This window comes from Meriones unguiculatus, chromosome 1 (genome assembly GCF_030254825.1).
Source record: "Meriones unguiculatus strain TT.TT164.6M chromosome 1, Bangor_MerUng_6.1, whole genome shotgun sequence".
NCBI classification, from domain to species: Eukaryota; Metazoa; Chordata; class Mammalia; order Rodentia; family Muridae; genus Meriones; species Meriones unguiculatus.
In genome coordinates, this window is record NC_083349.1 from 177,789,389 (window position 1) to 177,808,204 (window position 18,816).

At 45.1% G+C, this 18,816-nt stretch overlaps 1 protein-coding gene across 2 annotated transcripts in view; it reads right to left on the bottom strand.

Annotated features, from left to right (window-relative positions):
- The window catches only part of Sorl1 (sortilin related receptor 1), a 169,536-nt gene that overhangs the window by 111,332 nt on the left and 39,388 nt on the right, over positions 1 to 18,816 (bottom strand). For both annotated transcript variants that reach the window (XR_009587498.1, XM_060372084.1), the window contains exons 6-9: positions 15,935 to 16,115; positions 5,692 to 5,793; positions 4,510 to 4,679; positions 1,377 to 1,569 (exon numbers count right to left, since the gene is read on the bottom strand). Coding sequence is in view for 1 of the 2 variants with exons in the window: in XM_060372084.1 (XP_060228067.1) it covers positions 1,377 to 1,569; positions 4,510 to 4,679; positions 5,692 to 5,793; positions 15,935 to 16,115 (646 nt within the window). In the remaining variant the exon portion in view is untranslated. The remainder of the gene's footprint in view (positions 1 to 1,376; positions 1,570 to 4,509; positions 4,680 to 5,691; positions 5,794 to 15,934; positions 16,116 to 18,816) is intronic.

The window sequence follows — 18,816 nt, forward strand, 5'->3', positions numbered from 1 at the left end:
TGCTTAGCTTTTCAGATAGGCTCATAAACAGGGAACACTATACTCATTCTTAAACACTGTAGGTTTAAAATAAAATTGGTGTTGTCATTTCTTATAGTCATTCCAGACCAGAAGAAATGAAATATCATCATCATGTGTCTTTTAAAGTTAAGTCTAAACCGTGTGTGTGTGTGTGTGTGTGTGCGTGCACGCGCCTGTGTGTGTGTGGGTGTCTGTCCTAATAAAAGAGCATCAGTTTGAAACAGTTGTAAACATAAAACTGGTGGGGGGGAGCATTCTACTTCTTGTTTACATAATCCTAAACCTGCTAGGCATGACACAACTTCTCAAATTTTGAAATCCTATGCAATCCTACCCTTCATTTTCTTTATTTCTTTTCTTTTCTTTCTTTCTCTTTTTCTTTTGGGAGGATTGTTGTTGTTGGGGGGAGTATTCTTTTCTTTTTTTTTTTTTTTCCTGAGACAGGGTTTCTTGGAAAACCCGTCCTGGAACTGGCTTTGTAAACCAGGCTGACCTCAAAATCATAGAGATCTGCCTGCCTCTGCCTCCCAAGTGCTGGGATTAAAGACGTGTACCACCAACACCTCACTCACCCTCATTTTCCATCCCACTCTGATTTTTCCCACTGGGAAAACTGGCTCCCAGAACTCCAGCTTCCCAAAGATGTAATACCCTCAAAAGAAATATGCTATGCCATCACGGCGAAGTTGCAAACTAACTCAAGCTCATTAGTCGGGCAACTGACATAAAGTCTAACAGACGTTGTAGATCTCAGCACTTCCTTCAAAACTTTTAAGTTAAGCTGGGTGTGGCAGCAGAGGGCATAAACCCAGTACTCTAGGTACTTAGGAGGCTAAGGTAGAAAAACTGCAAGTTTGAGACCAACTAGGGCCACATAACAAATTTGAGACCATCCTGGGCTACATAGCAAGAGTCCATCTCATAACAAAACCAAACTTGAGATAGTGGACTAAAGGTGTAGCTCAGCAGTCAAACACTTGTTTAGCCTGTGGGTGGCCCTGGGTTCAATCTCCGATACCACAAAAGTAAGTCTTCAATACCCCATGGTACCCCTCTGAGTTTATCAAAGCCCCCATGATGCCTTAGTGTGGAACCAGGGACCCAAAAGGGCAGATGTGCATATGAAAGTTTGTTCCCTGTGGTATTAACAGTATGCTCTATCATCTTGCATGCTTCCTTTGAATATGGAAAACGGCTGCAGACCAGAGCTGTAAATATTGAATATGGAAAACGGCTGCAGACCAGAGCTCTCTGTTTTGTATCAAAAAAAAAAAAAAAAAAAAAAAAAAGAAAGAAAAGAAAAAAAAAAGAAAGAAAGAAAGAAAAAAAGCCAAACAAGATTAAGGCAGCTCTACCTCACAATCGATTTTTTCTCCATATCCTGTGAAGGCCGGGGCCTGAAGAAACTCCCAGGTTCCCCCTTTGTCGAAGGTGATGACCGACCTCATGTTCTCCTCATTTATAGAACCATTAATCAGGGTGGCGATGTAGACTCCTTGTAAGCCCTCCACACGGTGGAAGTCGGCAAATGGCTCATTTGCAAAATACCTGCAGGCAAAGAAGAAAGAAGCAGCCATAGCCTGGGATTGGCATTTGCTTGGCATTTTACGTTGTGTGTGGCATAATATTGAACTATCTTAAAGCACACAATCCCACGGCATTAAGCACATTCACAGTGTTGTACGACGTGAGTCCCTCCAGGACATTTTCATTACTGGCAGGCACTGTCTGCTTTTCCTTCCGTTCCCAGGCCTTGGTAACCACAGATTTGCTTTCTGTCTCTACGGACCTGTCTCTATGAATTTGTCTCTATCTGGCCTGGCTACTCCGTATAAATTGAATCATGCATATTCTCGTTACTTTCACTTACGTGTTTACAAGGTTCATCCATGTAACATGCACCATACCTCATTTCTTTAGTGTGAAATAACATGCTCTTAAAAAATATACTGTTTTTAAGGGCCTGAGTCCTCCGACAGCCAACAACCCCTCCAAGGACATTTAGAATGCAGAAGATGTCATAAAGAAGTTGACAGAGCCACATCGTTTCTTCACTCTGAATATTGATCCAAATCCTTCAAGAAGCCTGGACAAGTGGGAAGCATTGTTACAGTGCTGAGGCTCACGGTCTAATCTGACCTCTAGGAAGAAACCACAGTGTTGCCTGTCAGGAGTTGTAGAATCATCTATTGCTGATTCACAGTGGAACAGTCCAGGCAGCCAGGGTGGCTCTCTAAAGCCCAGGGCTGCACTTGCTAAAAGCAGGTTTTACCTGCTCCTCTGAGAGCCCACTGCAAGGGAGCTTTTCACTAACATGCTGCACTCATTACAAACAGAACACCCTTGAGGAATGGTCACTGTGGCTTCATGCGTGCAGCTTTTAAAACTGGGGTGCTGCCCAATAAAGCAGAAAACTGCTCCCTGCTCCCCACTCCCCATCATATGTCATAGGAATCCCCTGAGCTGGACGATGGTTGTATCACTTCAGACACGGGGAAACACACAGCAACCTCTGTTGTAGGAAAGGGAAAAATAAATAAGTTGTACCAACAAAGCTGTTCTTGGTTAGCAGAATGCGCAAAGTCACCCAAAAGATGCGGGGAGTAGACCAAACCCTCTGCCGTTGAGATTGCTTGGCCTCTGTTAGGGCAGGCACTGCCCGCCCTCAGTTCTCTTGCCTCGGAAACCTGCCATCCTGAGGCACACTGCTTGTTACACCCATGTGGGAAGCTTGTGGTTTCTCTCAGACAAACCCTGGTTCTTTTCCCTACCCATCTTCCTGGAGTTTTAGCATTTAATTCCTGTCAGCTTTTACCTCACAATCCTCTGCTCTAATGTCATTCCATGCCTTCATTTCCCTCTTTACCTTGCACTAGAACAACAGATTTCATGTCAGCATTCTCTTCCGAAAGCCCATTTTCTCTCATCTTCTCCTCCCCAGCCCACTCCAAAGCACTTCTCCCTTCTTTCCCAGGTGTCTTGGGATGACACTTGCCAGAAAGTTCACTAGGTGCCCCCTTCAGCTATACCCTGTACAAAATCGATACACTGGCAGCCATCCCCAACAACTAAACCAAGTGTTCCTTCTTAAGCTTCCCCTATGGGTCTGCCACATGGTTAGCACATTAGTTCCTATAAAAGCCCTACAGCTAGCTATGGCTTTCCACGAGATTCACCCAAGCACAACCCACAAATGCCAGAGGAATTCCCTATAGAGAGTTCTCACTCCTCTTCTGTAAGGAAATGAGAGCCTGCTCCTCTGCATCACACTTCCCTATGCAGCTCAGAGAAGTTTATGCTAAACCAGCCTGCCTGTGCATCTGATAACTCACCCTGACCCCATTTCATCTGCCTAAAACTGAGCCACAAATGACAACAGGCCATTCAACTGAGCACACATGAACCCCTGTCACCCTGAGATAAGACATGAGAATAAGAAGAAAACTGAACAGGATATTGGCCTACCACTCTCAGCATGAATCTATTTTCAGTTTCTCAACTGGATAACACACTCAGGCATCACAAGAGAAAACTGTCACACATGAAAGGCAGTTTATATGTGTGAAAAGCTCAATGGTTGTGTCACTGAGGTCACTACTTCCTTGGTAGTCCTCACCAGGTTGGGCTCCCACTTTGTCCTACCAAGAGATTCATCTGAATAGCTGACAAATGAGGAAGATGGAGAAGTCATCAGCAAGTTGTATGTTATTCATTCCATAGCCATGGGGGTCTCCAAGGTGAAATTAAAGTTACTGAAAGACCTGAGGGACTATAGTTCACAATTTAATCATTAGAACAAGTAAACTCTATTATACACCCACAAAAGAAATGAGGTGCTAACATGCAGCTCATGGGAATAAATCTTGAACACATGCTAGAAGCCAGATACAGAAGGCCACAGACCATTGTAATGATTCCATATGTGCCAAACATCCAGAAAAAAATTAAATCCAGAGACCCCAACTGCTCCCAAGCTCCTCAGCGAAGGTAGTAATCAAAAGGTACCCAGTACTAGGGGTACCAAACAGTCCTACACTTGTGATTGCCAGTTAAAGGGTCAATGACACTGGGGCTTTGCTTTCACACACCACCTTATAATTACCTCTAAAAGAGGACGTCAGTCAGTCACTTGGAAGCATGGCCCCTGTGTTCCCTGAAGTGACGATATCTTCCAACTGTTCTTTCCCATTGGATCAGACGCCACAAAACCCAAGGCAGTGGCTAACAGAGTAACCGAGGTCCTAAAGCAGTGCCCAGCCCTGGCAGCACACCAAAATCCCCTGAGGGAACAACCTGAACCATACCCCAGACCGATTCAACTGCAATCCAAGGACACCTGATCCAGGGATGGCGGTGGGGTGCCCTTGGAAAGCACCTCAAGCAACGTCATGCGTATGGCTAACGCTGCAAACCACTGAGGTAAGAAGACACTGGTGGCCTTGCTGGCCCAAGCAGACAGGCAGTGGGGTGGAGTAATTGTCTCCTTACCTCACCAGGGTGTCGCTGCCAGCCCCTCCTGGGCTGTAGTACAGCACATTCTCCAAGGACAGGGAGAACTTCAGCCCCTCAGCCTCCGAAATGTAGAGGTTAGTACTGTTGTTGCTGTGGCTCACGCACACAAACACCTGGTCCTCAGAGGCATCCGCGATGTAATACTCCTTTGGAAGTCAAGGTCAGGAAACAAATGGTCAAAACCACAATTTCCCTCGTGGGGTTTCTATACACACGTGAAAGCAATGACTTCAAGTATCCCAGGGATGGAAGCGGGGATAAAGGCAGCAGCCAGGGCCCAACCTCAACACAGAAGCTGAAAGGATTTTCCCTTCCAAGTAACCATGACTGGACTACACATGGAGCTTGCTGGTAAAGTGCAAGAAAAGAATGGGCCTCTGACCTCCATAAATGACCTAGAAACCTCTTTTTGGTAATTATGTTTCCTCATTTTCCCCAGCAGCCCTTTTATTAGCACAAGGCACAATATAGATGAACAGGCATTTCATTTTCTCCTCTTTCCCCTAAGGAGAACCCATAGCAACTAGATAGAATTGATAATCATTCCTGATACATACACCCACTGAGCTACCAACCAAACAACCACTGATGTCAAAGCCTTCCAAGGCAGCCTCCTCACTGCAGGCATTAATCTGGTGACCCATGCTAAACCTGCACTGCTCATCCCTAGCAATTTGTGTGTGCTAATATTGAATTCATTTGAGCACTGACAATGTATGCTTTCTCCACTCTGTTCTTGGTCTTTCTAACCTGTCTGTTTCTACAAAGTAGAACCCAGATGTATTCCCTTTTGGAACCTTAGCCATCTGCGAGGAATATAGCATGTGGTTATTAAGTGCCATGCACAAGTTTCCCATTGCTTGAGACTGGCATATGAGGCCACTGACCGGCACCAATTCTTCTGCCAATCCTACTCCACTTAAAGCAAAAAAAAAAAAAAAAAAAAAAAAAAAAAAAAAAGGACTCCCATTCAGCTCCACTTCAAAGAGTGAAGTGCATAACAGCAGACCAACAGGCCCAGAGTATAACAAGTCTCTTCAGAGGCCTCTCTAGAGGGTGCCCACAGGGAGAATGTAAATGCTCACGCCAACAGGACATTCCCATGATGCTTGGAGACAATCATCTTCCCCCTCCCCCCTTGCGGCAGACCTCACTCACATTAATAGGATGCTTTGTGACAAACTGGGCTGCTCTCATAGGCTTCCGGCCAAAGGAGACCCAGAGCTGGACGGATGACTGCTGCTGGCTGCCCGGAAGATGCTGCCAAGGAAGAGGAGAGGAAAATTAACTATGCCAGATGTCAGTCCCTCAAAACACGAGGAAAAGAAGACAAGCCCCCTCTGACTCCACTGAAAACACAAAGTAGTCTGTGACTCAGTTCCTCTTTTTTACAACATCAGCCTTGAGCTCGATTCTTGGTACAGGACACTCGTTCTACAATTTCTACAGACACTCTGTGGCTATCAGATGAGGAAGGATAGTGTGTGTGACAGTGGAACCTGGACATGGGGAGGGTGGTGGAGGTAAAAAGGGAGAAAGCTGTGTGACAGAGATACAGCAGAGCCTGTAGCTTTAAGCCTGCACAGAGTGGATCAGCCATACACCATACAAAGCTCACAAAACTGTCCTGCCATAAGGCTTCAATTTGCAAGACTTCACAGAATCCTTGGTAATTCCACAATTCAGTCACTGAACATTGCCCTTGAATAGGATCTTTTGATAGAATACAGACTGACTGATAGAACAGAACACTCAACATAATGCTGAGTATTCCACGTGGCATTGTACAGATTTTAAGCCATTGCTGGGGTCATGAAAATGTTAAGGTATCCTATGTATACAAAGATCTTCATGACTGCCAATGAACATACATACACATGAAATACAAATACTGCATGTTACATTTTTTCACTCTTTTAAACTCTGTTCCCTGAAACAAGATAATTCCCAGCAATACTAAAGTCCCAACATTAGTAGCAGAAAGTTTCAACAGAAGTACAAAGGCCAATAAATACATTAAAAAGTGCTCTGTGTCCTTTGCCATCAGGGAAATGAGAATTCAAACTAGCTTGAGATTCCATTTCACACTATTCAAAATGTCTATCATCAAGAGAGCAAATGACAACAAATGCCAGCAAGTATGTGGAGAAAAAGCCCACCTGACGGTAGAAATGTCAAGTGCAGCAGCCAACTACAGATGTCAGTGAGAAGGTTCCTCAAAACTAAACGTCAAATTTGCTGTGGCCTGGCTAAACCACTCCTGGGCAGACAGTCAAAGAACTGTAAGTCAGCATACCACGAAGATCCTTGCACATCCAAGTTTATATCCCAGTAGCTAAGAAATGGAACTAGTCTAAATGTCCATCAGCAAGGAATGGATAAAGGAAGTGGGATACATTTACACAATAAATTTTATTCAGCCCTACAGAACAATTAAATAATGACATTTTTTAGGGAAATATATACAACTGGAGATAAGACTGATTCAGAAAGACAAATGGTTTTCTCTCATATGTACAGTCTGGAGAAGCATGTGTGTGTCTGTGTGTGTATGTGTGTGCACGCACAGGCATGTGTGTGTGTGTGTGTGTGTGTGTGTGTGTGTGTGTACAAATCTGTGTGTAGTCATGACAGTAGAAAGAAGACTGAGAGAGCTTAAGGATTGGGGAGGAGAGGGAAGACACTTTAACTTTAAAAATAAAGGAAAAAAAAGCTGGAAAAAAACACTTTCAATAATTATTTGCAAGGTGGCTTAAGAAATCTGGGGGAATATACATATAATATATGTTATACATGCATACGAACATTTTGTATATGCATTCACACACACATATGCATGCCACACTTAACCCATAAATACAAAATCACAGACCACTGAATCTCAAAAGGCACCTTTCCCCGCTTCTGAGAAAATTATTCCTAAACTAAGATCATTCCGGTTCACCCCAAGGAATTCTGAAAGTGTTATTGTATTGTTTTATGGCCATCAAGAGAAATACTGTCAATTAAATCATGACACGCTACTGATAGGGCATTGTTAGGCTCTGAGGGTTTTCTTAATAAACCACAGGGTTTTGTTAGTTGGCCTTTAAAAAAAAAAACAAAAAACAAAAAACCTGTTAATAGTAAGACCCATGGAAAAGATTAATAGTATAAATCAGTATTAGATAAAATGAAGATTTCTGCTCCCACTGCCCTTCCCTCTTCCCATTCCACCTTCCATGGTGTTCAGTGACAGACGGCTCCATGTACCTACACAGTCACTCACAAACATCCTGATATAGTATCAGGCAGCACTGTTCCTCCCCCAGCACCTAGCTTCCCTTTTCTCCTGCACAACAGGGCCCTGACTACCATCCAGAGTAAAGAGCTCCATTCTCTGTGTTGTATCATCATGAATAGTCACATAGTCAAGTGCTGGTTAATGAAATGCAAAGAGAGCTGCCTGGGGAAGCTGCCCGAATGCACCAAATCAGCTGGTAGAGGTATCATTTTGGCCATTCTGGTTTTTCTTTGTCTTCCTAACTGGGTAAAGATTCAAAGGCCAGTGAGAGCATGTTAAGAATAGGACTAACTCCATAGGATGTTGGAATGGAAAGACACACTTGTAACCCTAGCCTTAACTTTCTTGTCTACCCGGGGCAGCATGGGAAAGAGACAAAATGCCCATCTTGGCTGCCACTTTGATTTCTAGTGTATTATCAGTGGCCTAACACAATTCCAAACTGATGTGTGCAATCCAATCTTTTGCACACAAACTGGGTCACAACAGGAAAAACTGCTGAGTAACTTCTTCATAAACACTCTATGTAAACCTTGCCAAACCACAATTTAGCCTTCCTTTATTAATCATGTATCTCAGACATCTTTCCATTTCATGGCTGATGACAGACAATGCGGTGAAAAGCAGTCTTTGCTAAAACACACCACACAGGTATATGCTACCTCCTTCACAATTGTGCATCATTTGCAGGGCACATTCAAAGATTACTAAGTTTAAAAAAAGATTATTTTTTTTTTCCTTTTGAAAGAGGATCTCGTGTAGCCACGGCTGACCTTAAATACACTGTATAGTTGGGGATAGATAGTCTTGAACCCATGGCCCTCTTGCTTGCACCTCCTAAGTGCTGGGGTTATAGGCATGAACCACCACACTCAGCTTGCAAAACTTTCATTTTGAATCAATATCCTGAAAGGCTGTATCCATTACTAGACCCACCAACATATACAACAACTGGGGATTACTTAAGTTTCATCTGGGTGAAAATTACAGAATTTGATACTCCATGGAGAGATTTATTTTTTTAAGTTTTATGCTTTCAATTCTGATAATCAAATGATGTGGATTCAGGTGTATATTTGAGAGGTTGTCAAAGCAAACTAGTAATGAGCTATAGAGGAGGAACTAAGAAATGGCGTATTCTTAACCACAAAGGTCAAAGGATGCTGCAATGAGCCCTTCAACTTTAAGTCTCATAGTGCTTCAGCTAGAGAAGGCTGGTGGACAGCAGGACACCCCTTCAAGGTATGTATTGACATGGCAACAATAGCTACGAGGCACCCAAACATCAGCTGCAGCAATCAATGTTGCATTCTCCAATGGAACAAGGACAAGCTTCAGCAAGTCATCACTAAGACTCCTTAAAGGGAGCATCAGGTATAAAACACAAAAACCTGGGGCGGTGGCCAGGACCTCTCCTCCCACATAATGATTAATCTTGTCAACTTGACATCTAGGGATTAGGAAAGGACATCTTTGGATGTGTCAGGGGGGCATTTTCAGAGAGGATAAACAAAAGGAAGATAAAGTGCTCGACCATGAGGAGGCACTGGCCCCAGGCTGGCTAGGGACCCTGGTAGAATAAAAAGAGAGAAAGCAGCAAGACAGCTCCTTTGGTGCTCCAGGGTACTCCATCATTGTGCTCCAGGGCACCATGAAGTGAAGTGAGCTGCCCTGCCCGCCCATCCTCCCCAACACTGTTATGCACTGAAATCCTGAATCAAAATAAACCTTTCTCCTCTGGCATTTTGTCCCAGTAACAACAGTAATCCAAGTGGCACATCCCAGCTACTCAGGAGTCTGCACTAAGAGAATCACTTAGCCTAGGAGACAGAGAGCAACCTGGGTAACATAGCAAGATCTCATCTGAGAAAAAAACAATCATAAATAAAACATAGATGAACTGTGACTAGCTGGCTAGCTCTCACAGTACCAGAAGGAACTAGGCAGGCTGCTAAGGAGGAAAAGTCATCAACAGTCTCAGCAGCTGTGAACTCTGGGACGTCTATCTCACACCCATCCTCCACAAGTTTCAGGGTACATCACAGAAGGGGGACAGGGAGATTCTAAGAGCAGTAGTCAAGGAGGACCTGGGCAAACAATGTCTTCTGAACATGGCAGGACCAAAGATCCCATGAACTCACATAGCCATGACCACCTGCACAAGACCAGCGCGACATCAAGCCCCTTCCAGCATGGGGGAGGAGAGAGGGCCCAGCTCCTCCACCTCTAGGGGAGGAGCTGCCGTGTGGATGGCTTCTGGGGGAGAGGATTGGTTTCTCCTAGAGTGTGATCCCGGGGAGGTCAACCATGCCGCAGCGGATGGTCCCTCACTCGTGAGTACACAGACAGCACAAAATGGGACTCGGTGGATTGTAAATTAAAACAAAACAAACGAAAGAACAAAGGAAGACATGATGTTATAGGGAGTGTGGAGGCGTGGGCGGTGGATCCAGAAGAAGTTAGGGGGAGGAGCGGAGGGAAGATTATTATCAAAATATATTGTATACATGTATGAGATTATAAAAGAATTAATAAAAATATGTAATTTTTAAGAAGTGGAAAATATCCTGTGGGAAATAAATGAAATAATGGGTAGGTAGAGAGCTATGGGGCCTGCAAACGTGAGGAATGCTGAAGACAGATGAGGGCAATGACAAGGTCCTATCAATATGAACTGTTCCTTTTATATAGGTCGGAAAAGAACCACAACAAAGTTTACGAACTTATTATTAATTAGAAACATTTCCAGAATGAAAAGGCAAGGGGCCCTAAAACACCAGTCATAAAAGCAAGAAAAACACAAACACTCTCAAAATCAACTTTTTCAGGTTTCTGAGAACTGTATAAAAGTTTGGCAAAACTCTAAGCAGCATTTATTAAAGATCAAGAGTTGGATAGTGTCAAGATGGCGACCTGGGCTGCATTTTCACTCGCCATACTCCCATCCCTCTCTCTCAAACTCTGAGGTCTGAGACACACACCCACACAGCCATAATAGCTACTGGGGCTATTGGACGTGACAGGCCCCTCCTCCCCAAAATCCAGTCAGATAATTGCCAGTACTTCAGCTACCTGGTGGCTCATCAGAAAGCGGCAGGCACCAGGCTCTTCTTCTAACACATGACCCTGCACACACACCCACACACACCACACCACACACATACACACACACACACACACACACACACACACACACAGTCCCAAAGCCAGTCAGGGTGTGCCTGGGGGAACAGCAACTGACAAGTAGTAGTTTAACACTGAGATTGCCAGAGGCAGCATCCACAGCTGGGACTAACCAAAGCCTAACAACAAACACTCAGAAAGAGGCCTGCCCTGAGAAGCATTGTTTGAGAAGCTCCCTAAGATTTCCAGGAATTTTTAAGGCCTGTCACATACAAGCTGTGAGCACGCTCTTGGAAGGACAAAACAGAGCCTGCTGCACCTCCGGCTAACCCGGAAGGCTCCGCAGAAGGCGGAAGTGCAGGGTGAGGGCAGCTCTGTAACTTGCCAGGCAGGGAATAGGAGGTTTCACTCGGACACACCCCACACCAGAGTCCATTAGGAAGGGGAGAGACGGGCTGCTTCAAAGCACCCAAGGAAATCCTAACAATCCCTGGCTGTCTGCTAAACTAAACCACAGGTATCTCGGTATATGTGCAATAATAAAGAGCATAACCTTTATGGAAACACCACATGAAACGCACTGAACAAACAGCAACAACAAAGCACAACAACAGAGACCCAGGGGGTTAGGTGTCAAGAGCCACTGCATCACAGTAATTTACACTGCATTACGGTGTAATTTTCAACAAGAAAATGTACTGGGGAGCTTCAGCTGTCAACTTGACACAGCCAAGAGTCATCTCAAAGCCTTGGTTGAGGGGTTGAAGAACTGCCGCAGTCACACTAGTCTGTATCTGTGGAGAATTGTCTTGACTGTTAATTGACAGAGGAGGGACCAGCCCTCTGTGGGCGGCACCATTCCCTGGGCTGTATAAGAAAGCTAGTTAAACATGAGCCTGTAACAAGTGAGCCGGCAAGCGGCGTTCCTCGCTTCAATTTCCAGCCCTGACTTCCCTCAGTAATGGGCTGTATCTTGGAAGTGTAAGCCAAATAGAGCCTTTTGTCTCCGAAGCTGTTCTTGCTCGGAGGGTTTTAACACAGTCACAGAGGTCAATCTAGAATACAAGTTAAGCCAGGCATGGTGGTACACACCTGTAATCTACCACTAGACAGGTCAAGGTAGCAAAACTAAACCTAAGTTGGGCTATATAGTGAGACCCTGTCTCAAAAACAGAAACACAAGGTCGGGGATGTGGCTCAGTGGTATAGTGAGCCTAGCATACATGAAGCCCTGGCTTCAATCTTTGTCCCTACCCCACCCCCAAACACACAAAGAAAATCAAAAGACAAGAAAAAAAAAATAGGAATCAATGCAAACTATCCATGGGAGAGTACAAGTATTAGAACCAAGCCACCAAGCCAAAAACAGCTACCATACTATAGTTAAAGAACCAAAGAACATTACACATGCATAACAATAGAAAAGTCTAAAATAATGGCTCAGCCAGACATGGTAGCACACACCTACCACCCAGCCATTGGGAAACTGAGGCAGGAGGATTACAGGCTCACTAGGTTACATATAGAAACCCTGGTCTCAGAAAAAGAATTTTTTTTTTTTAAAGGCAGGTCATAACTCAGGTAGATGACTTGCCTGGCCTGTAGGAAGCCCTGGGCTCCATCATTAGTGTATGGGCCTTCATTCATGCGTCCTATAGAATTACTTTTCTGCTGCTGGGCTAAAATACCACGACCAAGGCAGGGAAATGTTTCCAGAAGGATGAGAGTCCACATGGCACGGGAGCATGGCTGAAAGAAGCAGGCAGCAGGCCTCCGTGAGCAGGAAGCTGAGGATGCTTATCCTCAACTGAGAGCATGACGCAGAGAGAGCAATCCGAAAGTGGCACGAAGCTTTTAATCTCAAAGCCCACCTCCAGTGACTTACTTCCTCCAGTGGGCTGCACCTCCTAAAGAACGCTGCCAACCAGAATCAAGTATTCAGATACCAGAGACTACGGGAACATTTCTCACCCAAACCACCATGCACTTCCAATACTAGCTAGGCTATCTCTCCGTGACAAACGCCTGAGATAAACCACCTAAAGGAAGCAATAGCTAATTTTGGCTCACGGTTCTTGAGGTCCAGTCTGCCATGGCAGGGAGAACACGGCAGAGAAGAGCAACTCACATCATTAGAGGACAGGAAAGAGGAAGAGGATGCCAAACCTTACCTTTCTTCCTCTTTTATTCTCTCCAGGTCCCCAGCCTATGGGTAGGATGGCGGCCCCCACTTTCAGGGTACCTTCTCCCCCAGTTAATCCTCTGTGGATATGTCCTTACAGACATACTCAGAAGTCTTTTTCACTACTTCCTGCACCCCTCAGTGCAATCAACATGGCAAGAGTAATCATCATACACACTTCAAAAAATTTTAAATGTACTTGTGTGGGTTTGGCTTTTTTTTTCTGAGACAGAGTTTCTTGCGTAGCCCTGGCTGTCCTGGAACTCACTCTGTAGACCAGGCTGGCTTTGAATTCACAGAGATCTGCCTGCCTTTGCTTCCCTGACAGCTGGGATTATGGTATGCAATATTGTGCCCGCTTGTTTTGGGTTTTTGTTTGTTTGGTTTGGTTTGTTTGGTTGGTTGGTTGTTTTTTGTTTTTAGTTGTGTGGGTCCATATGGCAGCATATGATTAACTCTACTTCACACCCAGTGCTCAGCGTAACATCGGTGGCCATCAAAACAGACATGACCCTGGGGAATCAACGAAACGCCACAGGGTCTCCGTTGTGCCTCTTGTCAGAATGGAGTGGAGCAGAGAGCTCCCACTACCATACCTTAAACTCTTGGGCATCAAGTCTAGGAGATACAGGCTTAGAGGAGGAGCGAGATCCATCCTCCTCAGGCCCTACTCAGGCAAAATCAAGGGCAAGCCAGGTTATCATCAATGTGTGTGAGAACTAAAAAATTAAAATGCTCACATCAATTCCAAGCCAAAGACTTCAAACAAAAAGGCCCATGGCCACTGGGGAGCCAGAGATAAAGACTGCAGACTGCAAAAGAACTCAGGGTTATCCAATTTAGGTCACAAAGCATCAATACTGGGGCCTGGTTTCCACTTGTGCCTGTTTTCTGTTACCTACTGATGTCTGTCGCAACTGGAACAGTGAATGTTCTTGAGCTACTCTGAAAGCAAGTGTGTGCATCCATGCACATGTGCATGCATGTGTGCATATGTGCATATATGTGTGCACATGTGTGTATAAGAGAAATCCAGGCAAAGCAAGAAAGGGATGATCTAGAAGCAATGCAAGAAGAAAATAAAATGGCCACAATTCAGTGGTTTTAAGAAGCATGTGTGGGGGCTGGAAAGACGGCTCTGACGTTAAGAGTGTGAAGAGCTTTTGCAGAGAACAAAGGTTCAGTTCCCAGCACCCACAAGCAGCAGCAGTTCACCCATACACAAAACTCCAGCTCCAGGGGACTCTAACAGCTCTGGCCTCCACAGGCATCTCGACTCACACACACACATTTCCACACAGAGACACACATAAATTAAAAAAAAAAAAAAAGAAAAGCAAGGCAAATTTTAAACACAAAACATTTTGTGGAGCAGCGGGGAGACTCGGGGGGAACAAATGTGTTCTCGGCCAACGCTGATGGCTGGAGTTCAGTCCCGGCGCTCAAACGGTGGAGAGAGAGAACTGATTCCCACAAGTTGTCCTCGGACCTCCACACACACGCTGCCATACAAACACATATCCACACAAAGACACACATACTAAATAAGCAAATAAAAGTAGCCCAAATGTTAATAAAATAAGAAAACATGTTTCTACAGGGTACACAGTGGGGGAATGTCTACAGCTTTTAGCCACCTGTACTTTTCCTCCAGCCCTCTTCCTTGCTTTCCCTGTTTACGAGGACCCTAGGACTCTACCAAGGAGGCTGACCTCCTTCTGACCTGCCTGCTAACAACTGCAGAAACAAATGTGAACCTGGAGACAGACACTCTACCTGGCTTCAGTCCCTTAGTTAGCACTGACAGAAAGCAGTGACAATCTCCCCATCCCCCCCCCACCCTTGGTACCAGAGGCCTTCCACAGTCAGTAAGCAAAGAGGCAGTTCCCAGGAACAAGGATCCAAGATGCTTTTACCAGAGCCCGCTCTGTCCCTTTGAACAGGGTCACAGAGTCCTGCTAAGTAATCCGCTCTGGTTTGAATCCTCCATTTCAGCATCTGCATTTTGCACATCAAACCAAAGGGAAGGACCTCCTCAAGGCTGAGCATTAAGAGACTTACTGACAGCTGGAAGCTTAATTACTGCTTTTCTTTGAGTATTACCTCCCACTAGCCAATGACTACACATCCTATTAGCCATGCAAATATAAGTGTCCAAAAATCTCAAAGAGATGAGTCTAAAAATGAAAGGAAACCAGATAGTGGGATTCAGAGAAAAATAGCTCCTAAGCACCACGGCCCCTGTCTGTATTCTTTTTATTGAAATTATGAGATTTGCTTTTTAGGATCTGGGGAGATGGCTCAATTGGTAAGACATTTGGTCCTGAGTTCAATCCCCAGGATCTATGGTGGGCTGAGGAACCAGACACAGGGAAGCTGAGATGAAAGGGTCCCTGGAGCTCAATCCTAGCTGAACTGCTAAGCTTGGTCTGTCTCAAAATATAAGGTGGAAAGAGAGAGAAAAACATGTGAGGTCAACCTTTGGCTTCCATACACACACACACATACCTTTACACACCACACTAACACACGAATACAACTACATACAGCAAAAATGAAACCTGTCTTTGGAATGCTTGGCTACAGGGAGACAAGCAGGTTCCCATATCTTCTGATAATCACCTGCTCTCCACTCTCCACTCTGATCTTGCACCTACTGTGTTCTTCAGGCATGTTCACTGACAACCGGGATCCGTCAGCCAAGCTACCCCAAGTGGACCAACCAGCTGCTGTCCTGCAGGCTCATGCAGGTGGCTCCCAGGCCCAGCAAAGGACCTGTTGGAGCAGCGCACTCCTGAGCATCCCCAACTTACCACAACCTTCGTTGCAAACATGTACTTGTCCCGGAGCTGAAAGTCCCTCGCTTCCTCCAGAATCACTTCCTGGTTTTCCCGGGACTGGAAGAAGTCTGTACTGCGGAACACTGTGGAAAACCCAAAGGGTTCGTGCCGCTCAATGTAGATCGTGTTTGGCTGGTCATAGGGTTCGATTCCCCTGGAAGGAAGAAGCAACTATTACCATCTCCTATTTAATCACTGTGTGGACAAATGCCCAGGATCTACAGTCCCATGATGCCAGTTACAAATGGCACTCCCCTTCAACATGTGCCTTTGGTTTGTTCCTTAGCTGAGGACAGAAGTTGAAGAACTGCCACTTGTAAAGTGTTTTACTCTGCTATAGCTGTTTCCAAAGTATCCTGGGATTAGCTCGAGGCAATCTTTGGCCTTACTTTCAAAGAGAAGAGAAAGCAAAAGGTGGGTTGTTCTGAATAAAAAGCTGCAGATATTAGGCAAGTTTCTAGAGTCAAGCTCAAACATGATGAGAGGCATTTTCCCCAGGTGCCAAAGACTCAAAAGTACAGCAGCACAGAGGGTACATTAGGATCCTCTGAACCAGGTGGGCTGTCCCTCAGACTTTTCCATGCCTGTCGGATTAGATATCACTAATCCATGCCATCTGGAGTCATCCTGCATTTCATCTCCCATGAGGCTTTGCTGGCACAGTAGGTGTCCTTCAGAGAGGGTAGGCACCGTTCTCCCTTTATGCATCTGTGAACACCTCTATGTAGAGATGCCCTCTGTAAAAACTCCAATCCTCCCACCTAAACCCTCCTCTCCACCAAGATCAAGTTCAAACACTGTCCTCCAAGAAGTCTTCCCAGGGCCCCTCTTTCTCTTCCCAGCATTAACCACACATCTCTGCAACACTCACCATCAAGGCTTTTAAAGGAGTCTTAACTCAACTTAAAGTGTGAAAGAACTGAGGCTGGGTGAATTTTGGAGTCAGTCTCACTATACTATAGTGCGTCCTCTTATCCACTGGATCACATGTTTTTGTGCAAGCTTCATGGGTAGGCTGGGAGATACTAGCATCGGAGGCTGAAGAGATGCTTACTTTACTGTATGCATGGACCACCACGACAGTCTAACCCCAACGGCAGCTTCAAGGTATGGTAAAAGTACACTGTAGAAGGTCTGAGCTAATGCCCTCAAAGAAAAAACAAAACAAAACAAAAAACAAAACAAAATAAAAAAAAAGCACTACCTAGAAGCTCAGACAATCACCAATGTGCCCAGACTTCTTGACACTCACAAAACACACTAAGGCTGGTGAACCAGCAAATGGAAAACTCACTGGAAAGTCAAGAAAAGAACTCCACAACAGCCATGCAGAGAAGACTCGGGCATTGAGGGTGTCATTCATGCAGCTGCCTGTACCCAGTTCCACAAGCCCTGTGGCACTCAGCATCATGAAGGTAAGGATCATCTCCAATTCCTCCTGAGACGGACTGTCAAGGCCGTGCTCATCAAAGAAAACAGTCTCTTACAAGGAAGGAATAGAAGCGAGGAGATGGTACAGTCATTAAAGGGGCCATTTCACGAGCGTGAGAACCCGAAGCTACAGTCACCAAGTGAAAAAGCAGGGTATAGTGTCTTACGATCCCAACACTTCGAAGGGGGAGAAGGAGTCTAGCCAGTGAGCTCCAAGTTCAATGAAAGATCCTATCTCAGAAACATAAGGTAGAGACTGAGGAAGATACCCAAGTCAACCTTTGTCCTACACACACACACACACACACACACAAACACACACACACCATGCGCACATGCATGCTCATACAAACAACACATGCTTATGTGAACACACATACAAAAGGAGACAAGAAATAAAAGGGGCAAGTTTCATGTCACACTAGAGGAAGACTTGATGTCGGCCCTACAATCTGGACTCTGAACAGAGTGATGGAGAAGGCAGCAGCCTGGGCCCAGTGTGGGAGAAATCCATTCTTCCCAATCAGATGTTCATGTGGGGGCGGCTGGTGACATGTTCTCTTCTCCACAATTAGAAGTACTGATTAAAGTACTTCCTCTAGCCTAGAGGATATGCAAATGAAAGGAGGCTGTTGGGTATTTTTAAAAGGCAGAGAGGAAGAAACCCTTCTTGACATATTTTGAGATGAGCTCATTTCTATTATCCCTTTCTCTAGCCAAAAGAGGAAGCCAAGGTCTAGAGACAGAACGCTTCAAACCTCCCGTTCCAATTCTCTCCCTTCATCCGTATTTGGACCTCCTAATTCTGAGATTGTCTCCACCTACAGGCTCCTATGCTCTGGCACCTCCTTACCTTCCAGCTTCTCTCTAGATCTCAGATCATACTTACTCTTATCTTCCATGGGAAAATTGTATCCATTGGCCATTTGTGAGCATAATCACCCAGTGGGCTCTACCTGCCTCATCCACAGCCCCACAGAGAAGCTGCTGGGACACCCTTGAAAGAGTTTCCCTGTTACAGGTCTTTCCCTGCCCCCCCCCACCAGTCTCTAACACTGGACATGTATTTATTAGCTTTCTCTGACTGCCCCATGCCTCCAGCTGGACAAGCATGCTGGATCAAGCCTGTATTATTCTCTGAAAGATCAGCTTATACTTTTCCTTGCATTGGGGAAAACTTAGGTAGGAATTCTCTAAGCCACCTGAAATCCCAATACTCGATATTCAAGGATCTGAAATAAAGTGAGCCAATCTCTCCAACACACCTGTGTGCCCACAGAAGTGACCATACTACTTTTGCATTTAGTAGTCATGCTGGCTCACCCTCTCAATACGCTGTTCATTAAGGTGATAAAAAAATCAGTTTGAGGGCTGGAGAGATGGGTCAGTGGTTTAGAGTGCTGGCTGCTCTTGCAGAGGACCAG